At 48.2% G+C, this 26,780-nt stretch overlaps 1 protein-coding gene across 3 annotated transcripts in view; it reads left to right on the plus strand.

The window, feature by feature from the left end:
* The window catches only part of COL23A1 (collagen type XXIII alpha 1 chain), a 375,037-nt gene that overhangs the window by 294,055 nt on the left and 54,202 nt on the right, over positions 1–26,780 (plus strand). For all 3 annotated transcript variants that reach the window (XM_021084363.1, XM_021084365.1, XM_021084364.1), the window contains exons 3-4: positions 2,764–2,808; positions 25,350–25,357. In XM_021084363.1, coding sequence (XP_020940022.1) covers positions 2,764–2,808; positions 25,350–25,357 — 53 coding nt within the window. The remainder of the gene's footprint in view (positions 1–2,763; positions 2,809–25,349; positions 25,358–26,780) is intronic.

A 26,780-nucleotide genomic window follows, 5' to 3' on the forward strand; every position in this document is an offset into this window, starting at 1 on the left:
ATTAGCGTGAGCTGTGGTGTAGGTTACAGACATGGCTCAGATTTGGCGTTGCTGTGGCTGTGGCGTAGGCTGGCAGCTGCAGCTCCGATTGGACCCCTAGCCTGGGAATTTCCGTATGCCTCAGGTGCAGCCCTCAAAAGGCAAAAAAATAAAAGAGAAAAAGAAAGAAAAAGAAAAGAAAAGTCAAGGGCTATCAAACCAACAGAATTTCTACTCTCAAAACCAGGGGTGCTCCACTTATGTGGTCAAATGATCTTTGCAAAGGTGCCAAGGCAACACAATGGGGAAAAGACAGTCTTTTCTACAAATGGTAGTAAGAAAACTGGACGTCCGCATGCAAAAGAATGAAGCTGGGCCCTTGCCTTATACCATAATACATATACTGGACACAAAAACTGGCTCAAAAGGTAAAAATTAATTCAAAGGTCAAAAAGGTAACAAAAGCAAAAATAGACAAATTGGACTACATCAAACTGAAACTTTTGCACAACAAAGGAAATGATCCACAGAGGCAAAATGCAACCTACAGAATGGAAGGAAATATTTGCAAACTGTGTGCCTGATAAGGAGTTCATGTCTTGAACGTATAACGAACTCCTACAACTCGGCAACCACAACAAAAAACAATCCAATTTTAAAATGGGCAAAAGATTTGACTAGACATTTCTCCAAAGAAGATATACACATGACCAAGAGGTATATGAAAACGAGGAGAACCATAAAGAGAAACACACACACAGACTAATTTTTCAGCAGCCATCCTGCCACAGCCCTAGTTCATGGCCAGTCTCTGCCTCTCATCTGTGGTTGTTCTGGGAATTTTTGAGTGGTTTTAAGGTTGACTTTTACAGGAAAGGACAGTGCTTGTAACACAGCCTGTTCCTTTGCTGCCTCCAGGCCCAGCCCGGAGCTGGGTGTGCAGTGGGGGCAGAGTTAAAAATGCTACTCAAGGAGTTCCTGTCATGGCTCAGTGGTTAACGAATCCAACTAGGAACCATGAGGTTGCAGGTTCGATCCCTGGCCTTGCTCAGAGGGTTAGGGATCCGGTGTTGCCGTGAGCTGTGGTGTAGGTTGCAGACGCGGCTCAGATCCAGCATTGCTGTGGCTGTGGTATAGGCCGGCGGCTACAGCTCTGATTCAACCCCTAGTCTGGGAACCTCCATATGCCTCCAGTGCAGCCCTAAAAAAACAAAAGACAAGAATAAATAAATAAAATGCTGATTAAAGTTGCAATCTCATGCGTATGACTTCACTTCCACACATCTTCTCTGGCCACTGGAGAAAACGGGAGGAAGCACCAGGAGGAAGATGAACAGGGAGTGAAGTGGAGACAGAGAGGGGACAACAAGGGACATGAGTGAGGTTTGCAGCTGGGCTCCAGGGGAGGCAAGGGGATGCAGGTGCGCTGGCCAGTCCCAGGCGAGGCCAGCTGTGCTCGGGGCCCAGCCAGAGGGCGGCCGTGTTCAGTTACCCAGAACCTTCTCTCTCTCCAGCCTCTGGGTCACTCAGGTCTCAGGGGCCCATGTGGGCCGAGGGGGAGAAGGCAGAGCCAGGATGGTCTGCAACAGTCTCAAAAGGGCTCATGTCGGAGGAGTTCCTATTGTGGCGAAGCGGAAACAAATCTGACTAGTATCCATGAGGATGTGGGTTTGATCTCTGGCCTCGCTCAGTGGGTTAAGGATCCTGCGTTGCTGTGGCTGTGGGGTAGGCCAGCAGCTATAGCTCCAATGTGCCCCCTAGCCTGGGAACCTCCATATGCCTCGGGAGCAGCCCTAAAAACAAACAAACAAAAAAGGCTAAAATCATGTGGCTGGAGGACTAGATACCGAAGAGAATGTGCATTGGTGTGCACATTTTGTGCAATAAATGACAAGAAATTTATAAACGTCTCCCGGGAGCTGTGGGAGAGGAGAGGGAATTTCCAAAGGGTCTAGGGAGTGAAGGAAGGACAGTGCATGGTGAGGACAGAGCCTTTGATCCCCTGAGTTGAAGCATTTGAGATGCCATGCTAGCGTTTTTATGTGGTGTGTTGTCTCCATCATTTTATTTGAGTCAATGTTAAAAAGCCTCTGTCAGGGAGCTCCCCTCGTGGTGCAGTGGAAACGAATCCAACTAGGAACCATGAGGTTGCGAGTTCGATCCCTGGCCTTGCTCCATGGGCTAAGGATCTCGCATTGTCGTGAGCTGTGGTGTAGGGTTGCAGATGCTGCTCAGATCTGGCGCTACTGTGACTGTGGCGTAGGCTGGCGGCTACTCCACAGTCCTTGGCTGCAGATTAGACCCCTAGCCTGAGAACCTCCATATGCTGCAGGTACGGCCCTAAAAAGTGAAAAGACAAAAACATAAAAAATAAATTAAAATAAAAAGCCTCTATCAAGGCTTTCATAAGATAACTCCCACCATCAGCCTTGTTTTTCATGTAAGTCTGAAGTTTTTCAGATGCAAACTCCTGCCTCATGTGTTTCCAGGCAGTAAACCTTTCTGAATGGGGAAACACTTGTGAATGAAATAATGCACAGATAACTGAATAACTGAATGAATGAGTGAGGGGTGAGAATGCAGCTGACAGGGGAGGATCTGGAAGAGGGGGCAAGGGCAGGCTATCCCCCACTCCACTCCCCTCCCCCAGCCAGCAGGGTGCTAGGCAGGGTGTCCCCAGGCTGCTCTTACTGGTGAGCATGGTGGGGCTGGCAGCAGGCAAGCTGTGCCCAATCCCACTGGCTTCTCTTCTTAACAAGTCCACCCTTGTTCTCCTGTCTCTAGGGCCCCCTGGACGGCGTGGCAAGCCTGGAAGACGAGGCGATCCCGGTGAGTCCTGGGTTTTCCTGGTTCCTGGCCCTAGGTCTGGAAGTCTGCCGTTGACCTGGGACCTGGCTGGAGATGCCAACCCCAGAACCACTCCCCAACTCAGGACCCTTGGTCCTAGGCAGGGTCCTCATCTTCCCTCCAATTCCAGCCCCCGTCCCCAGAGCCACAGTGCCCAATAATGCCTTTCTTGGCATCTTTCTTTTTAATGTTTTTCTATTTTATTTATTTGTTTTTTAAATGGAAGTATAGTTGATTTACAGTGTCGTGTCAGTTTCAGGTGTAGAGCAGAGTAATTCAGTTATACATCTGTCATTTTTTTCAGATTCTCTTCCCTTATAAGTTATTGCAAAATACCGAGTAGAGTTCCCTGTGCTATACAGTACGTCCCAGTTGGTTAACTCTTTTGTATATCGTAGTGTGTATGTGTTAATCCCAAACTCCTAATTTATCCCTCCCCACCGCCCCCTTTGGTAACCAGAAGTTTGTTTTCTCTGTCTGTGGATCTGTTTCTGCTTTGTATGTAAGTTCATGTGTATCATTTTTTTAGATTGCACATAGGTGATATCATGATACTTGTCTTTGTCTGGCTCACTTCACGGATGATAATCTCTGGACCCATCTTTCTTAGCTTCTTGACACAACACCAAGTGTCACCATTCCAATGACAGCCCCCCTCTGTGCCCTTGGCCACCCCCCAGATCTCATTATCAGCCTCAGAACCTTTAGCCCCTGGTCTCCCACTCTGAAACAGCCTCCTGTCTTTGTGGGACTCGATGGTGATCCTGTCACCTGCAGTCACTGCCGTGGGTCCCTCAACCCAAGATGGTCCTCCCGTGTGTCCCCTTTCCCTCCCCAGACTTGCTGGCCTGCCCTGGGCAGAGCCGCCGGGAGAAGATCCCATCACCTTCCTTCCACACAAGCTGCAGACTCACCTCCCTCCTGCCATTTTCATTTCACCCCAAGCGTACCCTCTCTGCAGTTCCCCTCCCCGACTGCAGTGTCCCTCATAGGCCACACACCCTCCCTGCTCCGCCTGCCTCCCACTCCTCACAGCCCCTTGAGTCTCTCACCATCACTGCACTCACATCCTCTTGGCCAGAGTTACTGCTGACCCCCTGATGTCCACACCAGCAGACGCCTTGCCGTCTCGCTTCCTGACCCTCACATCGGCCACTCCCCCGGATTCCCTGCTGACCCTGGCCGGCATTTCCTCCCACACTTCTGACCCCTTGTTGTTAGCCTCTCCTAGGGGACCCCACTTGCTTCCATGGATCTGCCCTTGGCCTTCTTCTCTCCTCTCTCCTACCCCTGTGGCTCTGGCACCCCCATAATACTGACTGTCCCCCCAGTTCCTGTCTTTAGCCAACTCATCTCCTCTGGTCGCAGAGTCTGGACCTGGCCCCACTGAGCCCAGCCCCTCCGCCAACCTGCTCCCTCTTGCAAGTAGGGACCGCCAGCCACCTGGTTCCCTGTGCAGACACCAGGGCATCGTCCTGGACTCCTTCCTCCCCCCTCCCACGCTAAAGCCTCATCAGCCCCCTCCTCAGTATGTCTCAGACCTGTCCTCTCACCTCAGACCCCTGCAGCTCTCTCTGCCACTCTCACCATGTCCCCCACCTCCAGCCTCATGGTGGATGTCGGGGGCCCTCCTACTCTGAGCCTGCACTCTCCTGTCCTCTTCGGCCCAGAATGTCTCCCCCTCCACCTAGACTCTTACCCCAATTTCACTACTCTTTGTTAAGTCTAGCTCAAGCATCTCCTCCAAAAAGCATTCTCTAACCCCTCTGAAGACTCACCTGAGTCTTCAGTATCCAGCCCAGCGCCTGGCACACAGCAGGCTCCAGGAATGGACATGCACAGAACAGTGGGTGAAAGAATAAATGAATGCACACAGGCTCACCCTCTCAGCAACAAGGGAGGCGTGGCGGTGATGCCAGAGGGGCTCACCACCAGGAGGACTCCAAGCAGATTGGAACTGGGGATAATAGGTTTTCTCTGGACTTCAGACTCTTCTTCCTGGTGCTGGGTGCAGGCTTCTTGTCCCCTTGTGTTGCTGTAGGTTTGCACTCTCTAGCTGCTCACACAGAAGCCCTCCAGATAAACTCCCCAGAGTTCAGTGGCAGGAAACATGTTGCATGGTACTCGTTTGCTTTGACTTGCAGAAGCTGGAGGCTGTTTTGTGTTTGATTGCAAAGGATTTTGGATGTAATCATCCCTCTGCACCATCAACCTACCAAATACACACTTCATCACTCACTTCTCGTTTCTGTCCTTGTAAAAGGTTTTATTGCCTCTTATTGTAAGCTCCTGATGTCCTTTATGGAAGAAGATGAGGAATACATAGTGACTTTTTTAGGACCGATGTTACACAACTTACTCAAAAATCCACTAGAATTATGACTCTAATTTACAACAATCTTAAAGTCAAAGAAAGACAAGGACATACTGGGCCCCTGAGACTGTGCTGGGTCCTTTCAAATCCTTCATCTCATATGATCCTCACAGAGCCCTGCAAAAGCTAAAAATATGCTGGAGTTCTCTTGTAGCATGGCAGGTTAAGGATCTGGCATTGTCACTGCAGCAACTCGGGTCACTGCTGTGGTGTGGGTTCGATCCCTGGCCTGGGAACGTCCATGTGCCATGGGTGCAGCCAAAAAAATAAAAAGATAAGAATAGGTTATTATCCCCATTTTGCAGATAAGGAAACCAAGGCTCCAAGGGGAGAAGGGTCTTATCTAAGTGCAGCTGCTGGACAAAGGGTGGACAGCACCTCCTCCCCTTCACTGCCCTTTCCCATGCGGTGTCCTGATTGTCTGCCTGTCACAGGATGGTGTGAGTAGCAGAGAGCAGATGTCCCTCTCTGATTAGCTTGGCTGAGCCTCTTGTTTATTTCTAGATAGTTTCACACATATGCACCTCCTGGCTTCGGGCCCTTCTCTTGCACAAACCAGGCTTTTCCTGTGCCCCAGGGATAAAGGCTCTTTTTTGCTCAGTGGGACAGCATCTGGCTTCCTACTGTGCCACAGACCTGCAGACAGAGCTGACCCTTCCCATCTGTGGGGATAGGTCCTCTCCAGCTCCCAGTGGGAGCCTTTGCCTGGAATGTGCCTCTCGGGTCTTACAGGGCTTATACGTCTCTATGGTAATGGAATGGATTTCTCATCTCCCCACTGGCCCATTTCTCAGCAGAAGAGGCCTAGCACTGCCCTTGGGGTCCTCTTTCTAGAGAACGTAGGTAAGATCCGTTCTTTCTCCAGACTCCCCTTTTCCTCAGAAGCATCCCTCACTCTCCCTTGGATTCCCCCCACCCCAACCCATATCGATCCCTCTGTTCCAGCACTTCCTGCATTGTTGGTGGTCTGCTTTGCAGACATGTCCTCCACCAAATCATGGGCTCCCCAGGCACTAAAGAGATGATCAATAAATGCTTGTTGACGGGAAAGGGGGGTCAGGGAGAGAGAAGGAGGGACTGGTGGGCAAATGAAGGATAATAAGTTACAAGGCAGGAAGAGATAAGGATGAAAACAATCAAACGGGGAGTTCCCGTCGTGGCGCAGTGGTTAACGAATCCGACTAGGAACCATGAGGTTGCGGGTTCGGTCCCTGCCCTTGCTCAGTGGGTTAACGATCCGGCGTTGCCGTGAGCTGTGGTGTAGGTCGCAGACGTGGCTCGGATCCTGCGTTGCTGTGCCTCTGGCGTAGGCCGGTGGCTACAGCTCCGATTAGACCCCTAGCCTGGGAACCTCCATATGCCGCGGGAGCGGCCCAAGAAATAGCAACAACAACAACAACAACAACAACAAAAGACAAAAAAACAAAAGACAAAAAAAAAAAAACAATCAAACGCTGCTTGGCCGATGCTTGTACTCAGCCTGCAGAGACAAATGGAGGCCCTCCTTGGATCTCTGCAGCTGCCAGCCTTAGGTCAGCAGTTTTTTACCTACCCTGGCCCCAAGAAATACTCTCTAAAATTCCAGTGGAAGGAGCACTTCTGGAATAGTAGAGTAAGGACATCTGGATGTCCTCCATAAAAGCAGCAAGAACACTAGGAAAAATGGACCTTTTCAGAATTCTGAATATTAATGTCTGATAACAACCTAAGAAATGTTAATTCAAGGAAAATATATGAACCTTGCAGAGAACAGTGAGGTCTGTAGCATTTTAACTTGCCCATCTCCCAGCCCCATAACAGACTTAAAAACCATCAGCCTCTCAATGGCACTACCTATGAAAGCTATCAGCCACTGGAGGTGGCAGAACAGTTTGAGGCACCCCAAATTTTCATCTCTCAAAAACTGTCATTGTCTATTAGCTCCCTGGAAAAGCCATTACACAGAACTTGTCTTTATTTGACCTGATATGGAGCTCACTCACTGGGAAAAGCCCTGTCCCCAGAGTGCTTGCCAAAAACATCAGCAGCAATTGTTTAACATCGCAGCTGCCTGAGATGGTACTACTAATTGGTGCAAACGAAAAGATGACACAGAGACTTTAATGAAAATCTAAGGAATAAGCTGTCCAAAGGGGCTTCAGAATGCTCCAACACATTCCTGGGATCTAGAAAACACATGCATGTGCAGGGAAAGACCTAAGAGAGCCTCAGTTTCTCACCTCTAATTGACCTTGAAGCTTCACTCAAGCAGGAAGTAAAGGCAAAGGCAGAGTTGTAGCCTGGCAGAGCATTGAAGATATATTCCAACACACCCAAAGAGGCCCTTGGCACAGCATGAGAGACTCACCAGTTCAAGGCATTAAAGAAAAGCTCTATCTAAGCTGACAATTAAGCAATCCAAGCAGAGTATTCGGCAGCCTCACATAACAGAGTACATACTTAAGAGAATTAGCTCAGGAGAGTCCCTGAACAAACAGCAACAACCACAAACCCTGGAAAGGAGAAGGGATATCTAATTTCCAGAGTAGCCATATTAGGTTATTTGAAATGCCCAGTTTTTAACAAAAAAAAAAAAATTATGAGATACGCAAAGATACAAGAAACTATGACAACAAAAGGGGGGAAGCAGTCAATAAAAACTGTCAATGAGGAAGCCCAGATGAACTTACTAGACAAAGATTTTATACTGGCTATTATAAATATGTTTGAAGAACTAAAGGAAACCATGTCTATAAAGAATTTTAAGAAGCCACAAAAAATATGTACCACCAAATGGAAAATACCAATAGAGAGAGAGTGTGTGTTTTTGTTGTTTGCTTGGTTGTTCTGTTTTTTAGGGCTGCACCCATGGCATATGTAAGTTCCCAGGTTAGGGGATGAATCGAAGCTACAGCTGCCAGCCACAGCCACAGCAATGCAGTATCTGAGCCATGTCTGCAACCCATACCACAGCTCATGGCAATGCTGGACCCCCAACCCACTGAGCAAGACCAGGGATTGAACCTGCATCCTCATGGTTACTAGTTGGATTTGTTTCCACTGCACCACAATGGGAACTCCGATAAAGTATTGTTTAAGGAAAACAGAAATTCTGGAGCAGTAAAGTACAATAACTGAAATGAAAAATTTATTAAAGGGGCTCAGCAGTAGATTTGGGCTGGCAGAAGAAAGAATCAGCAATCTTGAAGGCAGGACAAGTAAAATGATCCTGTCTAAGAAAGAGAAAGAAAAAATAATGAAGAAAAATGAACAGAATCTCGGAGACCTGTGGGACACTATCAAGTGTGCCAAAATATATATAATGGGGGCCTCAGTAGAGGATATAAGAAAGAGCAAAGCAGAAGGAATATATGAAGAAATAGCTTAAAGAGTTCCACATCTAAGTAAACCATAGCCACATTACCAAAAGGGAAAAAATGAAGAAAAAATATTTTTTTCTTCTTTTTAGGGCTGCACCTGTGGCATATGGAAGTTCCAGGCTAGAGCTTGAATCGGAGCTACAGCTGCTGGCCCGTGTCACAGCCATAGCAACGCTAGATCTGAGCCATGTCTGCAACCTGAGCTCCAGCTCACAACAATGCTGGGTCATTAATCCACTGAGCAAGGCCAGGGATCGAACACACATCCTCATGGATACTAGTCAGGTTCTTAACCCACTGAGCCACAGTGGGAACTCTGAGAATATTTTTTTAAAAAACACCTTGGCAGCTGCCTCACCACCCAATTTGGCACCCTCCACTGCCAAGAGTTGGACCTGCCTGCTACCTTCCCCAACGGCACTGAAGAGAGAATCTCAAAAGCAGCAAAACAACAACTCATCACAAAAAAGGGATCCTCAATAAGATTAATAGCCAGTTTCTCATCAGAAACCATAAAAACCCAAAGGCAGTTGGTATGACATATTCAAAGTGATGAAAAAAGGAAAACACTGTCAACAAAGAAATCTAATCTATACCCAGAAAAACTATACTTAAAAAGTGAAGGAGAAATTAGGACTTGCCCAGGTAAACAAAAATGAAGAGAATTCATCACTAGCAGCCCTCTCTGCAAGAAATAGTAAAGAGTGGAGTTCCCGTCGTGGTGCAGTGGTTAACGAATCCAACTTAGGAACCATGAGGTTGCAGGTTCAGTCCCTGGCCTTGCTCAGTGGGTTAAGGATCCAGCATTGCCATGAGCTGTGGTGTAGGTCGAAAACACGGCTCGGATCCCACGTTGCTGTGATTCTGGCATAGGCAGGTGGTTACAGCTCTGATTAGACCCCTAGCCTGGGAACCTCCATATGCCGAGGGAGCGGCCCTAGAAAAGGCAAAAAGACAAAAAAAAAATAGTAAAGAGTTTCCTTTAGTCTGAAGTTAAAGGACACTAGACAGTAATTTAAATCCACCACAGAAATAAAGAGCTTCAATGAGGTAAAAGGTAAATATGAAAGACAATATATTTTTATTTATAACTCTTTTCTCTCTTCTGATTTAAATGTCAATTGCATTAAGCAATAATGAAAGAACTGTGCTGATGGACTTATAATAGATAAAACAGTAATTTATGACAATAATAGTTCAAAGAGATAACAAACAGCTCTGTTGGAGCAAAGTATTTGTGTAGCATTAAAGGTAAATTGTTATGAATCCAAATCAGGGCCTTGTTTTGGTTTTTTTCATTTTCGGTTACCCCACAGCATATGGAGTTCCCAGGCCTGGGATCAGATCCAAGCCACAGTTGCAGCCTACAATGCAGCTACAACACCAGATCCTTTAACCCATTATGCCAGGCCAGGGATCAAACCTGCATCCTGGTGCTGCCGAGATGCTACTGATCCCAATATGCCACAGCAGAAACTCCAATAACTCCAGGTTATTTTAAATTAAGATACTAATTATAAATCAGGGCAACTACTAAGAAAATAATTCCCAAAAATATACGAGATATAAGGAATTAAAATTGTACACTAGGAAAGATCTAGTTAACAAAAAAAAAGAAGGAATAATGGGGTTATAGAGGAATAAAATAGATATAAAACATACAGAAATTAAATAGAAAATTGACTCACATAAATCCTACCTTCTGAGCAATTACATTAAATGTAAATGGATTTTTAAAACCCCACATAGCTAAAGCAATACTGAGAAAGAAGAACAAAATAGAGGGCATCACATTTCCTGATTTCAAAGCTATACTATAAAGCTATAGTAATCAAAGAAGTATAGTACTAGCATTAAACTGACACATAGACCAAAGGAACAAGAACCAGAGCCCAGAAATAAACCCACAAATAGTGCACAAATTTTCCAATTTCTTCACTTCCTCACTAACGTATCATTTTCTTCTGTTTGTTTTTTTTTTTTTATAGTAGCCATTACAGTGGATGAGGCAATATCTCATTGTGGTTTTGATTGGCATTTCCCTAATAATTAATGATATTAAATGTCATTTGGATCATGCTATTTATTGATTTATTTACTTATATAAAGAATCCACAAAAAAATTAATTGGAGCTAATAAAGTTGTTCAGCAAGTTTGCATAATACAAGGTCAGTATACAAAAATCAGTTCTATTTTGGAGTTCCCATTGTGGCTCAGAGGGTTAGGAACCCAACTAGTATCGTTGAGGATGCAGGTTCGAACCCTGGCCTTGCTTAGTGCGTTGAAGGATCTGACATTACAGCAAGCTGCTGTGTGGGTTGCAGACATGACCCGGATCTGTCATTGCTGTGGCTGCAGCATAGGCTAGCAGATGCCGCTCTGATTCAACCCCTGGCCTAGGAACTTCCATGTGCTGGGGGTGCAGCCCTTAAAAAAAAAGAGAGAGAAATCAATTGTATTTCTATACACTAGCGATGAAGAAGCTTTTAATGAAATTAAGAAAGCAGTTTCACTTATAAAAGCTTGAAAAACAATAAAATACTTAGAGAAAATTGTAACAAAATAAGCATAAGACTTGTACAGTGGAAACTATAAAATATTGTTGAGAGAAACTAAGGAAGACCTAAGTAAATAGTAAGACATTCATAGTCATGGATTGGAAGACAATACAGTGTTAATATGGCAATATTCCACAAATTAATTTATAGTTTCAATATAATCCCCATCAAAATTCCACTTGGAATTTTTTTAAGTTGCAAATTGATTCTCAAATTCATATGGAAATGCAAAGAATCCAGAATAGCCTAAACACCTTGAAAAAGTAGAATAAAGGTAAAGGCCCCACCCTTCCCAATTTTATAACTTAATACAAAGCTTTCGTTATCAAAGTAGTGTGGTACTGGAATAAGGTTAAATACATCAACAGGATAGAATTGATATTCAGAAAGAAATCCTTACATATATCATCAATTTATTTTTTACAAAAATGCCAAGATAATTCAATGATTTTAAGACTAGTTAATACAAAGAATGAAATTGAACTCCTTCCTCATATGACACACACACACAAATAAATCAAAATGTGTCAAACACCTAAATGTAAGAGGTAAAATTATAAAATCCTTATAAGAAAACATAGACGTAAATCTTCATGACCTTGGGTTAAGAAGTGATTTTTCAGATCCTAAAATCATAAGTGACAAAAGAATAAAAATAAATTGGACTTTACCAAAATTAGAAATTCCTTGAGGTGTTCCATAGTAGAAATGAACTAGCTAAAGAATAGATGGATCTTGAAGATAGATGGATAGAGAATATGCAGTCTGAAGAACAGAGGAAAAATTGGAATGAAAAAAAATACAAAAAACAAAGCCTCAGAGAAATGTAGGACATCTTCAGACACACCAGAATACATACAATGGGGATCCCAGAAAGACAGGAAAAGAGAAAGGAGCATAAAAAGTTTTGAAGAGCAGTTCCTGTTGTAGCTCAGCGATAATGAACCTGACTAGTATCCATAAGGACTCAGGTTTGATCCCTGGCCCAGCTCAGTGGGTTAAGGATCCAGCACTGCCATGAGCTGTGGTGTAGGTCACAGACACAGCTCGGATCTGGTGTTGCCATGGCTGTGGCATAGGCCAGCAGCTATAGCTCCAATCCAACCCCTAGCCTGGGAACTTCCATATGCCTCAGGTGTGGACCTTTAAAAAAAAAAAAAAAGAAGAAGAAGTTTTGAGGAAATAATGGCTGAAAGCTTTCCGGATTTGCTGAAAACATTAATCTACAAATCCAAGGAGCTCAATATACTCTAAGTAAGATAAATGCAAAGATAACAGACATATCACAGTAAAATACTGAAAGTCAAAGACAAAGAGGAAATCTTGAAAGCAGCAAAAGAGAAGTGACTCATCCATGCAAGGGAACCCCCAATAAGATTAACAGTTGACTTCCCATCAGAAACAATGGAGGCCAAGATCGGCCATCATCAAAAAGTCTACAAACAATAAATGCTGGAGAGAATGGAGAAAAGGGAACCCTCTTACACTGTTGGTGGGAATGTAAATTGGTACAACCATGGTAGAAAACAGTATGGCGATGCCTCAGAAAACTAAGAATAGAATTACCATTTGATCCAGCAAACCCATTCCTGGGCATCTAGCCAGAGAAAACCATGATTTGAAAAGACACATTGCCGATGTTCATTGCAGAATATATACAATAGCCAAGACATGGAAACAACCTAAATGTCCATCAACAGAGGAGTGGATAAAGATGTGGTACATATACACAATGGAATATTACTCAGCCATAAAAAGGAAAGAAATAATGGCATTTGCAGCAACATGGATGGACCTAGAAATTATCATGCTAAGTGAAGTCAGTCAGACAATGAGACACCAACATCAAATGCTCTCACTGACATGTGGAATCTGAAAAAAGGACACAATGAACTTCTTTGCAGAACAGATACTGACTCACAGACTTTGAAAAACTTATGGTTTCCAAATGAGACAGGTTGGGGGGTGGGGGGATGCACTGAGGGTCTGGGAGAGAAATGCTATAAAATTTGGTTGTGATGATCATTGCACAGCCATAAATGTAATAAAATTCACTGGGTAATAAAAAAAAGAAAAAAGAAAAAAAAAAGAAACAATGGAGGCCAGAAGGCAGTGGGATGCCCTGACCCACTCAAAGGGCTAAAAGTAAAGAGCCACCAACCTAGAATCTTACATCTAGCAAAACTATCTTTCAAAAATGAAAGAAACAAATTACATAATGGTGATTATTGCATAATCCTGCAAACATACCAAAAATCACTGAAGTGTGTATTTTTATTTTCTTATTCTTTTTTTTTTTTTTGGTCTTTTTGCCATTTCTTGGGCCGCTCCCACGGTATATGGAGGTTCCCAGGCTAGGGGTCGAATCGGATCTATAGCTGCCAACCTATGCCAGAGCCACAGCAACGCAGGATCCGAGCCACGTCTGCAACGTACACCACAGCTCATGGCAACGCCAGATCCTTAACCCACTGAGCAAGGGCAGGGATCGAACCTGCAACCTCATGGTTCCTAGTCGGATTCGTTAACCACTGCACCACGACGGGAACTCCTGAAGTGTGTATTTTTAAAAGAGTGAAGTTCATCTCAATAGAACCGGGGTTTGGGGGTTTGTTTGTTTTTTAAATAATGTTTTTAAATAAATGTGTTTACTTTCCACTCAGGCTTCTAATCAACACTACTGTCTGCACAGTGTCTGCGTAAGGGAATTGCTAGAGCAAACCTCCAGGCCAAGATTGGCCGTTTGTCCCTGAATTCCAGGGATATAGCCTCATACCTGACAGTGACATCACCACCAAAATGCTGGAGGTGCCTCTGAGGTGCCATTTCAGAAGATGCCATCTTCAAACCTGTTGTACAGTCGGGGTTTGTTCAGAAACATGAGGCCAAACAAGGGAAAACCACCGTCTGTGTTTTTCTTCTCCCCGTGATCTGAGGGGTGTGTGTGTGTCTACATGTCTACTCAGTGCTCACTGCAGCCAGCATTGAGTTTTGGTGCCTCCCCTGTGCCCCTCCTGTCCTGGGCACTGTACAAATGCACAGTATCTCATTCAATCCTCCTACAAGTCCGGAGACGCAGGGAGCGGTACTCCCCACGCTTCACAGAAGCAGACTCTGCCTCCGAGAAAACAGGCCCTCACTCAAGGTCTAGAGCTCGCCTGCTGGAGAGACAGGTTCTGAGGCCTTGACCCTCCCTGGCAGTACTGGCCTAAGTAAATCCAGGGCCATGGAATTCCCATTGTGGCTCAGCAGATTAAGAACCCAACTAGTTTCCATGAGGACGCAGGTTTGATCCCCAGCCTCGATCAGTGGGTTAAGGATCCAGTGTTGCCATGAGCTGTGATGTAGGTTGCAGACACAGTTTGGATCTTGTGTTGCTGTGGCTGTGGTGTAGGCCAGCAGCTATGGCTCCATTTGGACCCCTAGCCTGGGAGCTTCCATATGTTGCAGTGCAGCACTAAAAAGCAAAAGGAAAACAAAAATTCAGGGCTTGAAGCCTGAGCTAAGGGCCCGGCTCACCCCCTCATTAGCAGCTCTGGATTTGATAGCCTCCAAGTTTCATTTCATCTACCTGCAAATTCAATTTTGGTCACTCTGCTCCACTGAGGAAGCCCCAGAAGCATGGTAGAAAGTTGCTGTCCCCATGGCAGGTTTATAGTCACAGGTCAAGAGCCAGGGCCCTGAGCTGGCTGAGTGGGGAGGGGCAGAGGGCTGGGCCTGTCCGGCAGAGCAGGGAGCAGGCCTGGGAGCTGGAAGTCCAGGCACAACCCAGAGGAGTAGGTGTGGGCTGTGGGCAGGGACTGTGACCCCAGCAGCCTTGGGCCCTAAGACCAGCCCATTTCCAGGGGTGTGGGTTGAGCACTGGCCAGGCTGTGGGAATTCTTCCCAGTTTGCTTCTCCAGGAATATAGCCTTTGGGAAACACTCAGGAAATGACCAGCCCCAGAACTAAGAGATCTACATGGGCACTCTGGCCCCACCCCAGTTCCCCCACTATTTCTGTGCTCCTAACCTTGAGGGGGTGAGAAGGTGTGGCCCCCAGTTTAGGAAAGCCTGTCCCTCTCAGGCCTCGTCAGTTCAGTGAAAAAGGCCCCAGAGTCGTGGAACCCTCTACTCCCTCAGACTCATTTATTTCTCAGCTCATCTGGCTCTGATTTAATTGCTCCCACATTCCTGACAGCAAAGGCAGCACATCCAGCCAGTGCCTGAAACACATGTTTGAAAGCTGGGTGAGGAATGGGGCCGGGCCATGGTGGGACCACCACATGGTTGCCTGGAGGCCCTGCACCCAGCCTCACTTTCGAAGCAGGGACCACCCCCACCCCCACCCCCACCCCTCCACCGGACAGCCAGAGCCAAGCCCTCCACCGCACCCACGACTCTTGGCTGGCCAGCTCGCTGTGGGCCGTAGAGGCCATCTCCAGAGGCTGCTGGCAGCCACAGCACAAACCCCATACAGTTGGCTCTCCATATTTGCGGGGTCCATATCTGTGGATTCAACCAACCATATGGAGGGTGTTGTTTTGTTTGCCACAGTGTGCAGTGGTTTGATGTGGGATCTCAGGTCCCAGACCAAGGATTGAACTCGGGCTACAGCAGTGAAAGCACCAAATCCTAACCACTAGACCACCAGGGAACTCCCAGGGGCTTTTTTGTTGTTGTTGTTTTTTTCTTTTTAGGGCCATGCTTGTGACATATGGAAGTTCCCAGGCTAGGGGTCGAATCAGAACTGCAGCTGCCAGCCTACACCAGAGCCATAGCAATGCCAGACCTGAGCCGTGTTTGCAACCTACACCACAACTTGCAGCAATGCCAGATTCTTAACCCACTGAGTGAGGCCAGGGATCAAACCCCCATCTTCATGGATACCAGTCAGGCTCTTAACCACTGAGCCACAATGAGAACTTTTTTTTTTAAACTTTCAGAAGTTTCCAAAAAAATAAAATTTGAATTTGCTGTGAGCCAGTAACTATTTACATATCATTTACATTGTGTGAGGTATTATATGTAGAAATGATTTCAAATATGCAGAAAGATGTGTATGGGTTATATGTTAAAAGAGCCATTTTATACAAAGGATTTGAGCATCTTTGGATTTTGGTATCCTGAGGGGTCATGGGTGGATACCAAGGGGTCGGGTCACCAGCTGAGGGCTTGGCCCTCCTGACCTTCTCCCCTCTCATCCTTTCAGTGCATATTTACAAAGTGTTTGTGCCTGCCAGGTCCTCTTCTAGGCTATAAGGAAAAGGCAGGAAGCCAGGCATTCAGGGTCCCCACTGTCAGGGAGCTGCCTTGCTGGTGGGGCTGACAGACCATAAACAAAATGCAAATAAGCTTCAGGAGTAAAGAGTGTAATGAATGGAGTTCCTCTGTGGCCCAATGGGATCAGCGGTATCTCTGCAGCCCCAGGACTCAGGTTCAATCCCTGGCCCAGCACAATGCATTAAAGAATCCTGAGTTGCCGCAGCTATGGTGTAGGTCACAACTGTGGCTCGAATCTGATCCCTGGCCCCGGGAACGGTATATGCTGCAGAGCAGCCAAAAAAGAAAAAAAAAGCATCATAAGTGCTTGTAAGGCAACAGGGCGGGGGGAACTGTGATAGAATCCAGTGAGGAGAAGAGTGGAGAGAGATGTCTTCAATGTCACAGTCATGAAAGCAGGTATGAATGTCCTGGGGCCCAAGAGAGCTGGCCCCTTGGGGAACCGAGAGAGACAGGTGGGGCCCAGCACGTGGCTAAGGGGTGACCGATCGGCAAGGAGCAGGGCCACTCAGGAGTGCTGCGTCCTGAGAGTCCTGAATGTTATTCCACATGCAGTAGGAAGCCATGGGAAAGGGTGGGCGTTTCTAAAAGGCCCCTCTGACTGGTGGGTTGGGGTGTCCAGAAGAAGGTAGCTGGGAGTTCTCTTGTGACACAGCGGGTTAAGAATCCAGCAATGTCACCACAGCAACTTGGATCACTGCTGTGGCAAGGGTTCAGTCCCTGACCTGGGAAGTTACACATGCTGTGGGCACAGCCAAAAAAAAGAAAGTGGGGGGTGGGGGAAGGAGGCTGTAATGATGGTGCCAGTGCTAAGTGATGGTGGCTGGTGAAATGGTGCCAGCTGGGCCAAAGAGAGGTGGTGGCTTGATGTGTTTTGGAGTCTCTGAGTTGGGCCAGGTTCGTCCTGTCCTATCACTGATGGGCTTAGTCTCTGGAATGCTGCTATTCCCACTCAGGCCACCCCTCTGAGGATGGTGGATGGCACCATGGGTTTGGGGTCCCACAGGGCTGCTTCTGGCCTGAACTGCTCCCCACAAGCTAGGTGACCTCTGACATGCCAGACACCCTCCTGGGGACCACAGGAGACACTCAGTAAACATCAGAGCTCTTTCTGCCAAAAGAGTTTGCACTTTGTGGCATTCCATTTGTGGTTCAGGGAAACGAATCCGACTAGGAACCATGAGGTTGTGGGTTTGATCCCTGGCCTCGATCAGTGTGTTAAGGATCTGGTGTTGCTGTGAGCTATGGTGTAGGTCGCAGACACGGCTCAGATCCTGCATTGCTGCTGCTGTGGCGTAGGCCAGTAGCTGTAGCTCCAATTCAACCCCTAGCCTGGGAGCCTCTATATGCCACAGGTGCGGCCCTAAAAAAGCAAAAAAAAAAAACAGTGGTAAGAGTTTGCACTTTGTTAGGCCCAAAGTCAGGCCACCCAGGTTCTGCTCAGCTCAGAGCAGGATGTGACTTTTCTGAGCCTCAGTTTCCTCATCTGTAAAGTGTGCCGGTGAGGTGCAGCAGGGGTTAAGTGAGATGGCTGGAGAGAGCAGGCGATGGAGTTTCCAGGGCATGATGAGCCCTAAGTGAGGATGATTTCTCCTTCGTCTCTTGAGCTGCCCTTCATACCAGGCCCCAGGCTCCACTCTCAGGACCCCAAGCCCTCAGACTGAGAATCTCTGTCTGAGCTTTCTTAGAGGGAACATGGTGGGTGTGCAGAAAGGCAGCAAAAGCCGGAGGATCAGACAAAAATTCAGAGCTCACTCCAGCCATTTTTAAGTTAAAGCTTATTGGCTTGTCAGACCTGGTAGCTCTACACGTGCATCCAGTGGCATCACAGAGTCCATGGTGGGAGTTCCCTGGTGGCCCATGTGTTAAGGATCTGCCATTGTCACTGCTGTGGCTGAGGTTCAATCCCTTACCCAGGAACTTCCACACATGCTGGGGTGCAGCAAAAGAGAGAGAGAGAGAAATGGGTTTAAAAAAAAAAAGTCAATGATGAAGGTAGTCTCTCCTCCCACTCCTGTCCTCAAAACCTAATGACCACATTCTTCTGTCTACACCCAGATATGTTCCACGTTTATACAAATAAAAGTCTACTGATTTCTTTGTAGCCCAAATGGGTGCCTATTAACATAGTGTTACATGTCTTTTTTAAAAAATGTAACAATATGGAGTTCCCCCTATGGCACAATGGGATCAATGGTGTCTCTGCAGCACCAGGAACTCAAGTTCAATCCCTGGCCTAGCACAGTGTGTTAAGGATCCTAAGGATCCGACATTGCCACACCTGCAATGTAGGTCATAGCTCCAGCTCGGATTCAATCCCTGGCCTGGGAACTCCATATTATGTCAGGCAGCCAAAAGAAAAAAAAAAAGAACACATAACAATATGCCTGGGAGATCATTCCATGTTTGAACATACAGAATTACTTTAGTCTTTTTCACAGCTGCATAGTATGCCATTTGAATAAGCACCCCATCTTTTCTTTAAGCAGCTCCCCTTGAGCTGCTTCTCATGTTTTTATTATCTCAGCCACTTCTGCTACCAGTAATCTTATACACCTGTCCTCTTATATACATGTTAATATATCTGTGGAATCAATTTCCAAGAGGATCACTGTGGCAATTGGCACAAACCTTTTAAATCTTAATTAGTATTGCCAAATCACTCTCTGAGAATGGACCCTTTCATCCTTTCTCAATCTGTGTGTGAGGTGAGTGTCCTCATCTCCCGCCACGTGATGTCAACAGATTTTTTTTCACTTTTTCTATTCTACTATGATTATAGCTTTCACTTTCGTTTCTTTGATCATGAATGAAGGTTTCCTTTTGTTTTGCATGTTAAGGGCTGTATTTTCTTTTCCGTGTACTCACTATTCATATCTTTTGGCCATTTTTCTATTAGGTTGTTGATGTTTGTAGGAGCATTTTTATACCAAGGTATCTATCTGTGGCATGAGTTAGAGACATGTTTCCACTCTGGCTTCTGCGTTGCTGACAGTGCTTTCTGCCTTGCGGGCATTTTTGTTTTTATATGGTTGGATCAGACCTTGTGTTATACCTTCCAGATTATGAACTGCACTTGGGGAAGCTTGACCCTCTGCATGATTGCAAAGGAATTTTGCCACATTTTCCTCTAAGATTTTTATGGTTTTTTAAAAGCATGTAAATCTTTGATCCTTTTGGAATTTATCCTGATTCATGCTAAGGTATGAACCCACCTTGACTTTGTCCTCATAACCACTGGCCTGCCCACCACCCTCTAGTAATAATAGCTCTCCTCCCAGGGGCTCAAGGGGCTCAGGTGAAGGAGTGTGGTGGAGTGGAGCTTTGGATTTGGGTCTTTGTCCTAAGAACAATGGGAAAATGAGGAGTCAGGGGATGAGCTTTCCATGATCAGACTTGCATTTTTGAAGACTTCACTCTAGCCTCCATGTGGAAACCGGAGGGCAGTGGGTCAGCATATTTGAGGCATCTCTGATCCCAGGCGCATCCCTCGTCACTGCTAGTGAGTTTCAGCTCCTGGGTCTCCAGCCCTCTCTCCAGCACCACTTCTTTGTGGAGTCCTGGGGTTCCTGATAGCCACATAGAGGCCCTTCACACCCTAAGCCCCTCCACCCCCCTCCACCACCATCCCTCGTGGCTGATAGCTTGCTCCCTACTTCACTGGCCCAGTTGGAGTGAGCAGGTCCCACCTGCACACCTGCACACCTGTAGCACCATGAAACGCCTCCCTGCCCGTTCCCACAGACGACCTGTCCAGGCTTCCACCCCCAGCCGATGCCACCTCTTATGCCAGGGCCAGTCCCTCTCACTTTCCCAAGGACATGGCTCCAGGACTCCCCCTTTCTCCAACGTGTTGGATCTTCCCCTCCCTGCTGGTGACTCCCATTGTGCAGGCTTGCTGCTGTGCTTCTCACCTTGAAGAAATACCCTTCTCTGGACTCCTTGCCACCAAAGCAATTGCTCTGTGTCTTTGCCCCCCTTTGCAGCAGAACTCAAAAGCTCTTCTCCCCTTCCCCTCCCATCAGATGCCCACTCCCATTACCCCTCTTGTCCATGGCCTCTGCATCACTAGGTCCAGCTGTCAGGACTCAGTCTTTGCCTCATGTGACTTCGAGCAGCAATCAGCACAGTGACCGAACCCTGCTCCTTGATGCACTTCCTCCACCCAGCTTCTGGAACTTCCTTCTCTTCCCCCTCCCTTTCTAACTGCTGGGGTGTCCCCACAGGCCATGGGCACAAAGCTGAGCTCCTGACCCTTCCAGCAAAACCTGCCAACCCACAGCCTCCCCACCTCTGTTGATGGCAACAGCATCCTTTCAGTTGCTCAAGCTCAAAGCTTCCTTGACTCATGTCTCTCACACTCCAGAATCCAGAGGAACTCTCCTGGCTCTACCTTCAGAATCAATTAGAATCCAGCCACTTCCCCCGCCACCACGGGCTGTGAGCCACCATCCGCTCTCCCCCTCATCACTGCAGCAGCCACCTCACACAGCACTATCCTTTTAAAACAGAAGCCGGGTCAGGTCCTCTCTGCTTAAAACCCTGCAAGGGCTCCCATCTCAGAGAGAAGATAAAGTCTGACAAAATGCCTACAAGCCCCCAGCAATCTGTCCCCCAGCACTAATAGTGCCCCAACCCTGCCCCACGCCTCTCTCCTTCTGTGACACTCTCGCCTTCCAGGTGATGTACCATTTATTATGCTTTATTGTGTCTTGGCTCTCTCCTCACTAGGAGAGATGCATCTTAGGACAGGCATCCTTGTCGCCTTCACTGCTATATATCCCACTTGCTCAGAACAGCGTCGGGGACAGTAGGCACTCAGGGGATGTCTGTAGGACGAGAGAAGAGAGAGATGCGTGAAAAAGCTTCACAAGATGCTAGTAACACAGATTAGGTTGTGGTATTGGTGGTGGCAACATGGATGGGTTAGAAGTGGATGGTTTCCAGGGCAACAGTGGGAAGGAGAGCATGTGGCATATGGAGGGGGACTCCTCATTTTCCAGTTCACCATGTAGGCAGGTGGGGACGTCACCCACAGCAACCAGGAGCTGGAGAAGAGCCTGTGGGTGGGCAGAAAATGCTTAGTGTGGCCGTGCATCCTTGTTTGAGGACTGTTGGGATTATTCAAGGGGAAAACAAGCAGGCAGTTTGAAAAGGGAGCCTGGGCTGTGAGGCATGGTCAGGATTGGAGACAGACATCTGGGACACGTCCGCTCAGTGCAGCTATGAGCATGGAAGAGCTCCTTGGGGAAGATGGAGAGAGGAGACCAATGAGCAGGGAACTGAAAAGAAGAAGGCATAGGCTTGAACCCTTAGGAGCGCCAGCACGTGAGGCTGGGACTATGTCAGCTGAACAATTGGGGAGGTGGGAGGACGTGACATCTTGGAAGCCAAAGGAGGGGGGCGCTTCTAGGGGGCGGGAAGTGAGTCCGACAGGGAGGGGACATCCTTGTCAGGCATACATACTGATCGGAGGCTTGATGAGAGCCATTCTGGCAGAGCGATGAGGATGGAATCCAAATCAGAGAATTCTGTCATGGATCAGCAGTATGAACCTGTCTAGTGTCCATGAGGACGTGGGTTCAGTCCCTGCCATGAGCTGTGGCATAGGTCACAGACGCAGCTGGGATCTGGCATGGCTGAGGCTGTGGCACAGGCCAGCAGCTGCAGCTGTGATTCATCCCCTGGCCTGGGAACCTCCACATGCCATGGGTGTGGCCCTAAAAAGACAAAAAATAAACAAATCAGAGGTGAGTGGAAGGTGCCTGAGAGCACTCTTTCCAGCAGGGCGGCTGTGACGGAGGATAGCTGGGGCAGGAACAGAGGAGGGCGTGGAGCAAGGATGGTCTTGCCTGTTCAGAGTGGTGGGGAAGGCCCTGCCCCAGAGGGCGGGCTTTACAGAGACCAGCAGGGAGGGAGTGTGGCAGGGTCCCAGCAAGGAGGAGGCGGGTCAATTCCTCTGAGCTGCCAATGAAACTAATCAATAAATGATCTATAATAGGATTAGAACAGAGTTTTATTTGAGTCAAACTGAGGATTAGAGCCTAGAAGACAGCTTCCCAGATTACTCGGAGATACCACTCCAGAAAAGCATGGTTTTCAGCACAATTTTATGTCTTGTCAGAACAAAGAACATCAAATCAGGGATACATTCCTTCAAAGTTTAAAAAAAAAAAAACCCACCGGAAGTTTCTTTTATGGCTCAGCAGTTAACGAATCCAACTAGGATCCAGGAAGACGTGGGTTCAATCCCTGGCCTCGCTCAGTGGGTTAAGGATCCGGTGTTGCCGTGAGCTGTGGTGTAGGTTGCAGACTCAGCTCGGATCCCGAGTTGCTGTGGCTGTGATGTGTAGGTTGGCAGCTGTAGCTCTGATTCGATCCCTAGCCTGGGAACCTCCATGTGCTGCAAATGTGGCCCTAAAAAGAGAAAAAAAAAAAAAAAGAAAAAGAAAAAGAAAAAAAAAAAAAAAAACAGTCCAGCACGTACACTGTGAGTCAGTACAGCCTTGGCACCTGGGAAGGGAGTCTTACCATCAGAGTCCTAGAAACGGAGGCATCTCATCTTTAACATGGACATTCTTTAATTCTGGTTGATGCTCCCTTTTCCTTGTAATTAAGTCAGATGTGCAGTGTATGTTTGATAGGCCGCAAATAGGCTATTTTAGTTAGCAGCAAATTTAACTCAGGAGTTCCTGCTGTGGCACAGTGGGTTTCGAATCTCACTGCTGAGGTTCCAGCTGCTGTGGAGGCACCGGTTCAATCCCCGGCCTGGTGCAGAGGGTTAAAGGAGCCAGCATTGCCACAGCTGTGGCATAAATCACAGCTGCAGCTTGGATTCCATCCTTGGCCCAGGGAACTTTCACATGCTGCAGACGTGACCACCGAAATTCAAGTTAACTCATCTATAAGCCCGAATGACTTTCCTGTACCTCAGTGTGTGAACACTTTGTTTATCAGAGTTAACCGGAGGGGCTCAGAGTGGAGGCTGGGCACAGGTGCAGGGGCAGGCAGGAGCATGTGTGTGGCATTAGAAAGGTGATGGCAAGTCCATCTGGTGGCTTTTCCCTTCTTGGTAAAACAGGGAGCAGGGCCATTGGCTGAAAGTGAGACGTCAGCTGTACAGATGTCCAAAAAGTCAGCGCCCTGCCCTGCCCCTAGCCTGGGCTTAGAGGGACACAGCCCCCCAGGTTACATTCTCAGGCATGTCAGGACCATCAGGCATCAGTTTTCATCTCTCTCCTACCTCTGTGCCCCATGCCCCCTCTACTCCCACCTCCACCATGAAATCCCTGAGCAGGTCCTGTCTGTCCTCACGGACAAGCACCATCTGACTCACTTCCCTCCATCTCCACCGCCAGCCCCGGAGTCCTGGCAGCTGTCACCTCCATGAGAACAGCTGCAGCGCAGCCCCATACCTGCCTTCACCCCCTTGCATTCCTCCTCTGTGCAGAACCCTTCGGTGGCTCCCCCTGTCCCCCTGGACCATGAAGTGGAACCAGGATGCTGTGCTCTAGCTGACCTGCCTCGCCCCCAGGCCCTCCCCTGCTGAAACCCACTGGGCTGCCCCTAGACGCAGATGCCCAGTGACCTTGGTGTGTTCAGAGCTTTTCTGGCCCTGCCACACTCTTCCCTCCAGCTTCCTCTCCCAGATAACCATCCGTCCACCTCCAGACTCAGCCTCGCCCCCATCCCCCATCTGCCCAGCCTGGCTGTGGCCTCTCTTTACGGGCTGGGAACTTCCTGTGCTTGTCTGTGCATCATTGTTTTCTCAAGTATCCATCCATCCAAGGAAAAGTCTGAGTCAGAGATCTTGCCTCTTTCCCCACCGTTCCCATTACTTAACCCCAGAAGCACCCAGGGGTGATCCATAAGCTCACGAGGGCTGATTGGCTGCCGAGAGCCGCCTCCCCCTGCCGCCCTCACCCTCCAGACTGAGGTCTGGCATCTGCCAGGAGCCGAGGAGTTACTGGTTCGGCAGTAGTGTGGCTTTAGAGGAAAATGTGTAGGATTTGAGAGTTGGGTGAACTCCTTTGGGAATGAGTTCCACCCCTAACCAACTATGTGGCCTTGGACAAGTCCATTCTTTCTCTCTGAGTCTCTGTCCCATGTGTGCGATCATCATACCTCTCACAGAGATCACTGAGAGGGACAGACGCGAGCGAGGATATGCAATGTGTTTTGCACACGGTAAAGTGAGGGCCCCTGTGGGTTTCCTGAGTGTTCTCCGTGGGGCAGGTCTCAGCTTGCTGCCCCAGCCTTCCCCACAGCAGCCACCTGTGCTTCCACACTCATCCTCTTCAAGCCCCCATGAAGGAGTTCCCCCTGTGGTGCAGTGGATTAAGGATCTGGCATTGCAGCCGCTGGGATGTAGGTCAAACTGCCGCTTAGGTTCAATCCCCGGCCCAGGAACTTCCATGTGCGGCCAAAACAAACAAGCTCCCATGCACAGCCAGGCTCACACTGCTAACCCCAGAGCTGGGCTATGGGGTCCCCCCTGCTCTCCGCTCCCATCCTCCCCTCCCCATCCCCCACCGCCAGCTCAGCTGCGCACGTCCAAAGGCCCTAGGAGGGTTCTTCCCTCTGCCCAAAATGTTCTCTCCGTGTGTCTCCCTTTCCATAGAAATGAACCGAGGCCCAGTGAGCTCCAAAATTTGTTCTTTAAGCAGGAACAAGGCCCGATTCTTACCCTGCCTGCCAAAACCTGACAGCAGGGAGCAGCGGCAGCCTCGTGCAATGACACATGAGCCAAAACTTGATGGATTGTCATTACCACCAGCACGCCCACCCCAGCCTCTCCGAGGGCAGAGGCACTTTCTTTGCCCCACCACTTGGCTCTGGGGCCAGGGAGGACAGCATCAAAGCGTTGCAAGGAGGGGTGGCCGGGACCTGTGTTCGGGAGGGGCCCATCTGGGCGAGGGAAGCTTCTCTCCCTCGGATGCTGACCTTGGCCTCTCTGCTTGTGTTTTGCAGGTCCTCCCGTAAGTGTCCTGGATGACGCTCTCTGCTCCTGAAAGATAAGATATTTTGTTCTCTCTCTGTGTTGCATTTCTATCAAAATGATATTTGGTTAGAGAGGTGTGTCCTTAAAATTCAGTCCCAGGTAGGGGCGATGTTTTTTGTGATTTGTGGGTGAATGCAAGCACAGGATCCAGGGGCTTGCCTTGGCCAGTGAAGCATCCTATGACCGTTTTCCCTCCAAGAGAGGTGGCACAAGAGCCGTCCATTCCTCACCAATATCTCTGGCTCAGCTGGGTGCACAGAAACGCAAGCACCATGCCCACGTTTCCTAAATGCTCTGCCACAGTCGATCTTTGTAAATGGTTTTGGTCTCATGTGCTTCAGCAGAAAGGGCTCTGGAGTCAAGCCAGGGGTCCTAGATCCTGGGGTCCACTTTCCTTCTTGGTCAAAATATTTCCCGCTCAGAGTTGGGCAGCAGAGACCTCTGGAGCATGGCGGGTGGGCGAGGGCGCTGAGTTTGCAAAGGGTGTGAGGGAGGGGCTGGCTGCCCCATCCACAGCAGCCCCGGAAATCCTGCTCCTTCTCCAAGGCACGTGACAAGTCTGCCTTTGATTCATCATCTTGGCAGTTTTTCAAAGCCTGATAAATCCTGACGAATCAATTCAAGGAGCACATTGACAGTCTGCTTGGGCCAAAATGAACCTTCTAAAGGAATTCCATTCAGATGAGCAGTTTCATTTTGACTTCCACTTGCCATGATTCATTTCCCCATCGGCACCCTCCAGAATCAGGGCTCCTTGCTGCATGTAGCAGCACCACGTTGAGCCAGAAAGCGAGAACGTGTAGATTTATGGGCCTCGAGCAGTTTTTCGCTGTTGAGTCATTCCTGACTGTCACTTGGAGGCTGGCCTGTGTGAACCCGCCGAAGTGTGTCACACAGAGGGCTCTGGTGCAAAGTTGTTGGGGGGGGGTTGTTTTTTGTTTTTTTTTAACTTGGCTGTTAAATGACTACATGAATGAAATAAATGCAGAATTTGCAACCTGAGACGGCTGGCGATGTGTGGGGCACTGGCCAGGCAGCCACTGCTCCAAGCATGTGGGGGTAGCAGGAAACGTGGCCCCATACCTCTGGCTTCCTCGGGTTACCCCATCCCAGTAGCAACAGACAGGACATCCATATCTGCTCGCCAGGTTCCTCATCAGGCCCCATTTAAGGTGCATTTTCCATGGTAATCGTAATACCACACTCCAGGAACGCACATCCCCACAAGGTTCTCGCCAGGTGCCTCAGCCAACATCGGCGGGACACGTGTGGTGTGGGTCCAGGTGGCCCCTCCAGTCTGGCCCCATGAGGTGGGGAATGGGTGCTCCATCCCCCAGATCCTTCGGAGCCCTGCATCCCACCCCCCACCCCCACCCCCAAAGGAGTCAGTTACCACCAGC

This window comes from Sus scrofa, chromosome 2 (assembly GCF_000003025.6).
Source record: "Sus scrofa isolate TJ Tabasco breed Duroc chromosome 2, Sscrofa11.1, whole genome shotgun sequence".
Taxonomy (NCBI): domain Eukaryota; kingdom Metazoa; phylum Chordata; class Mammalia; order Artiodactyla; family Suidae; genus Sus; species Sus scrofa.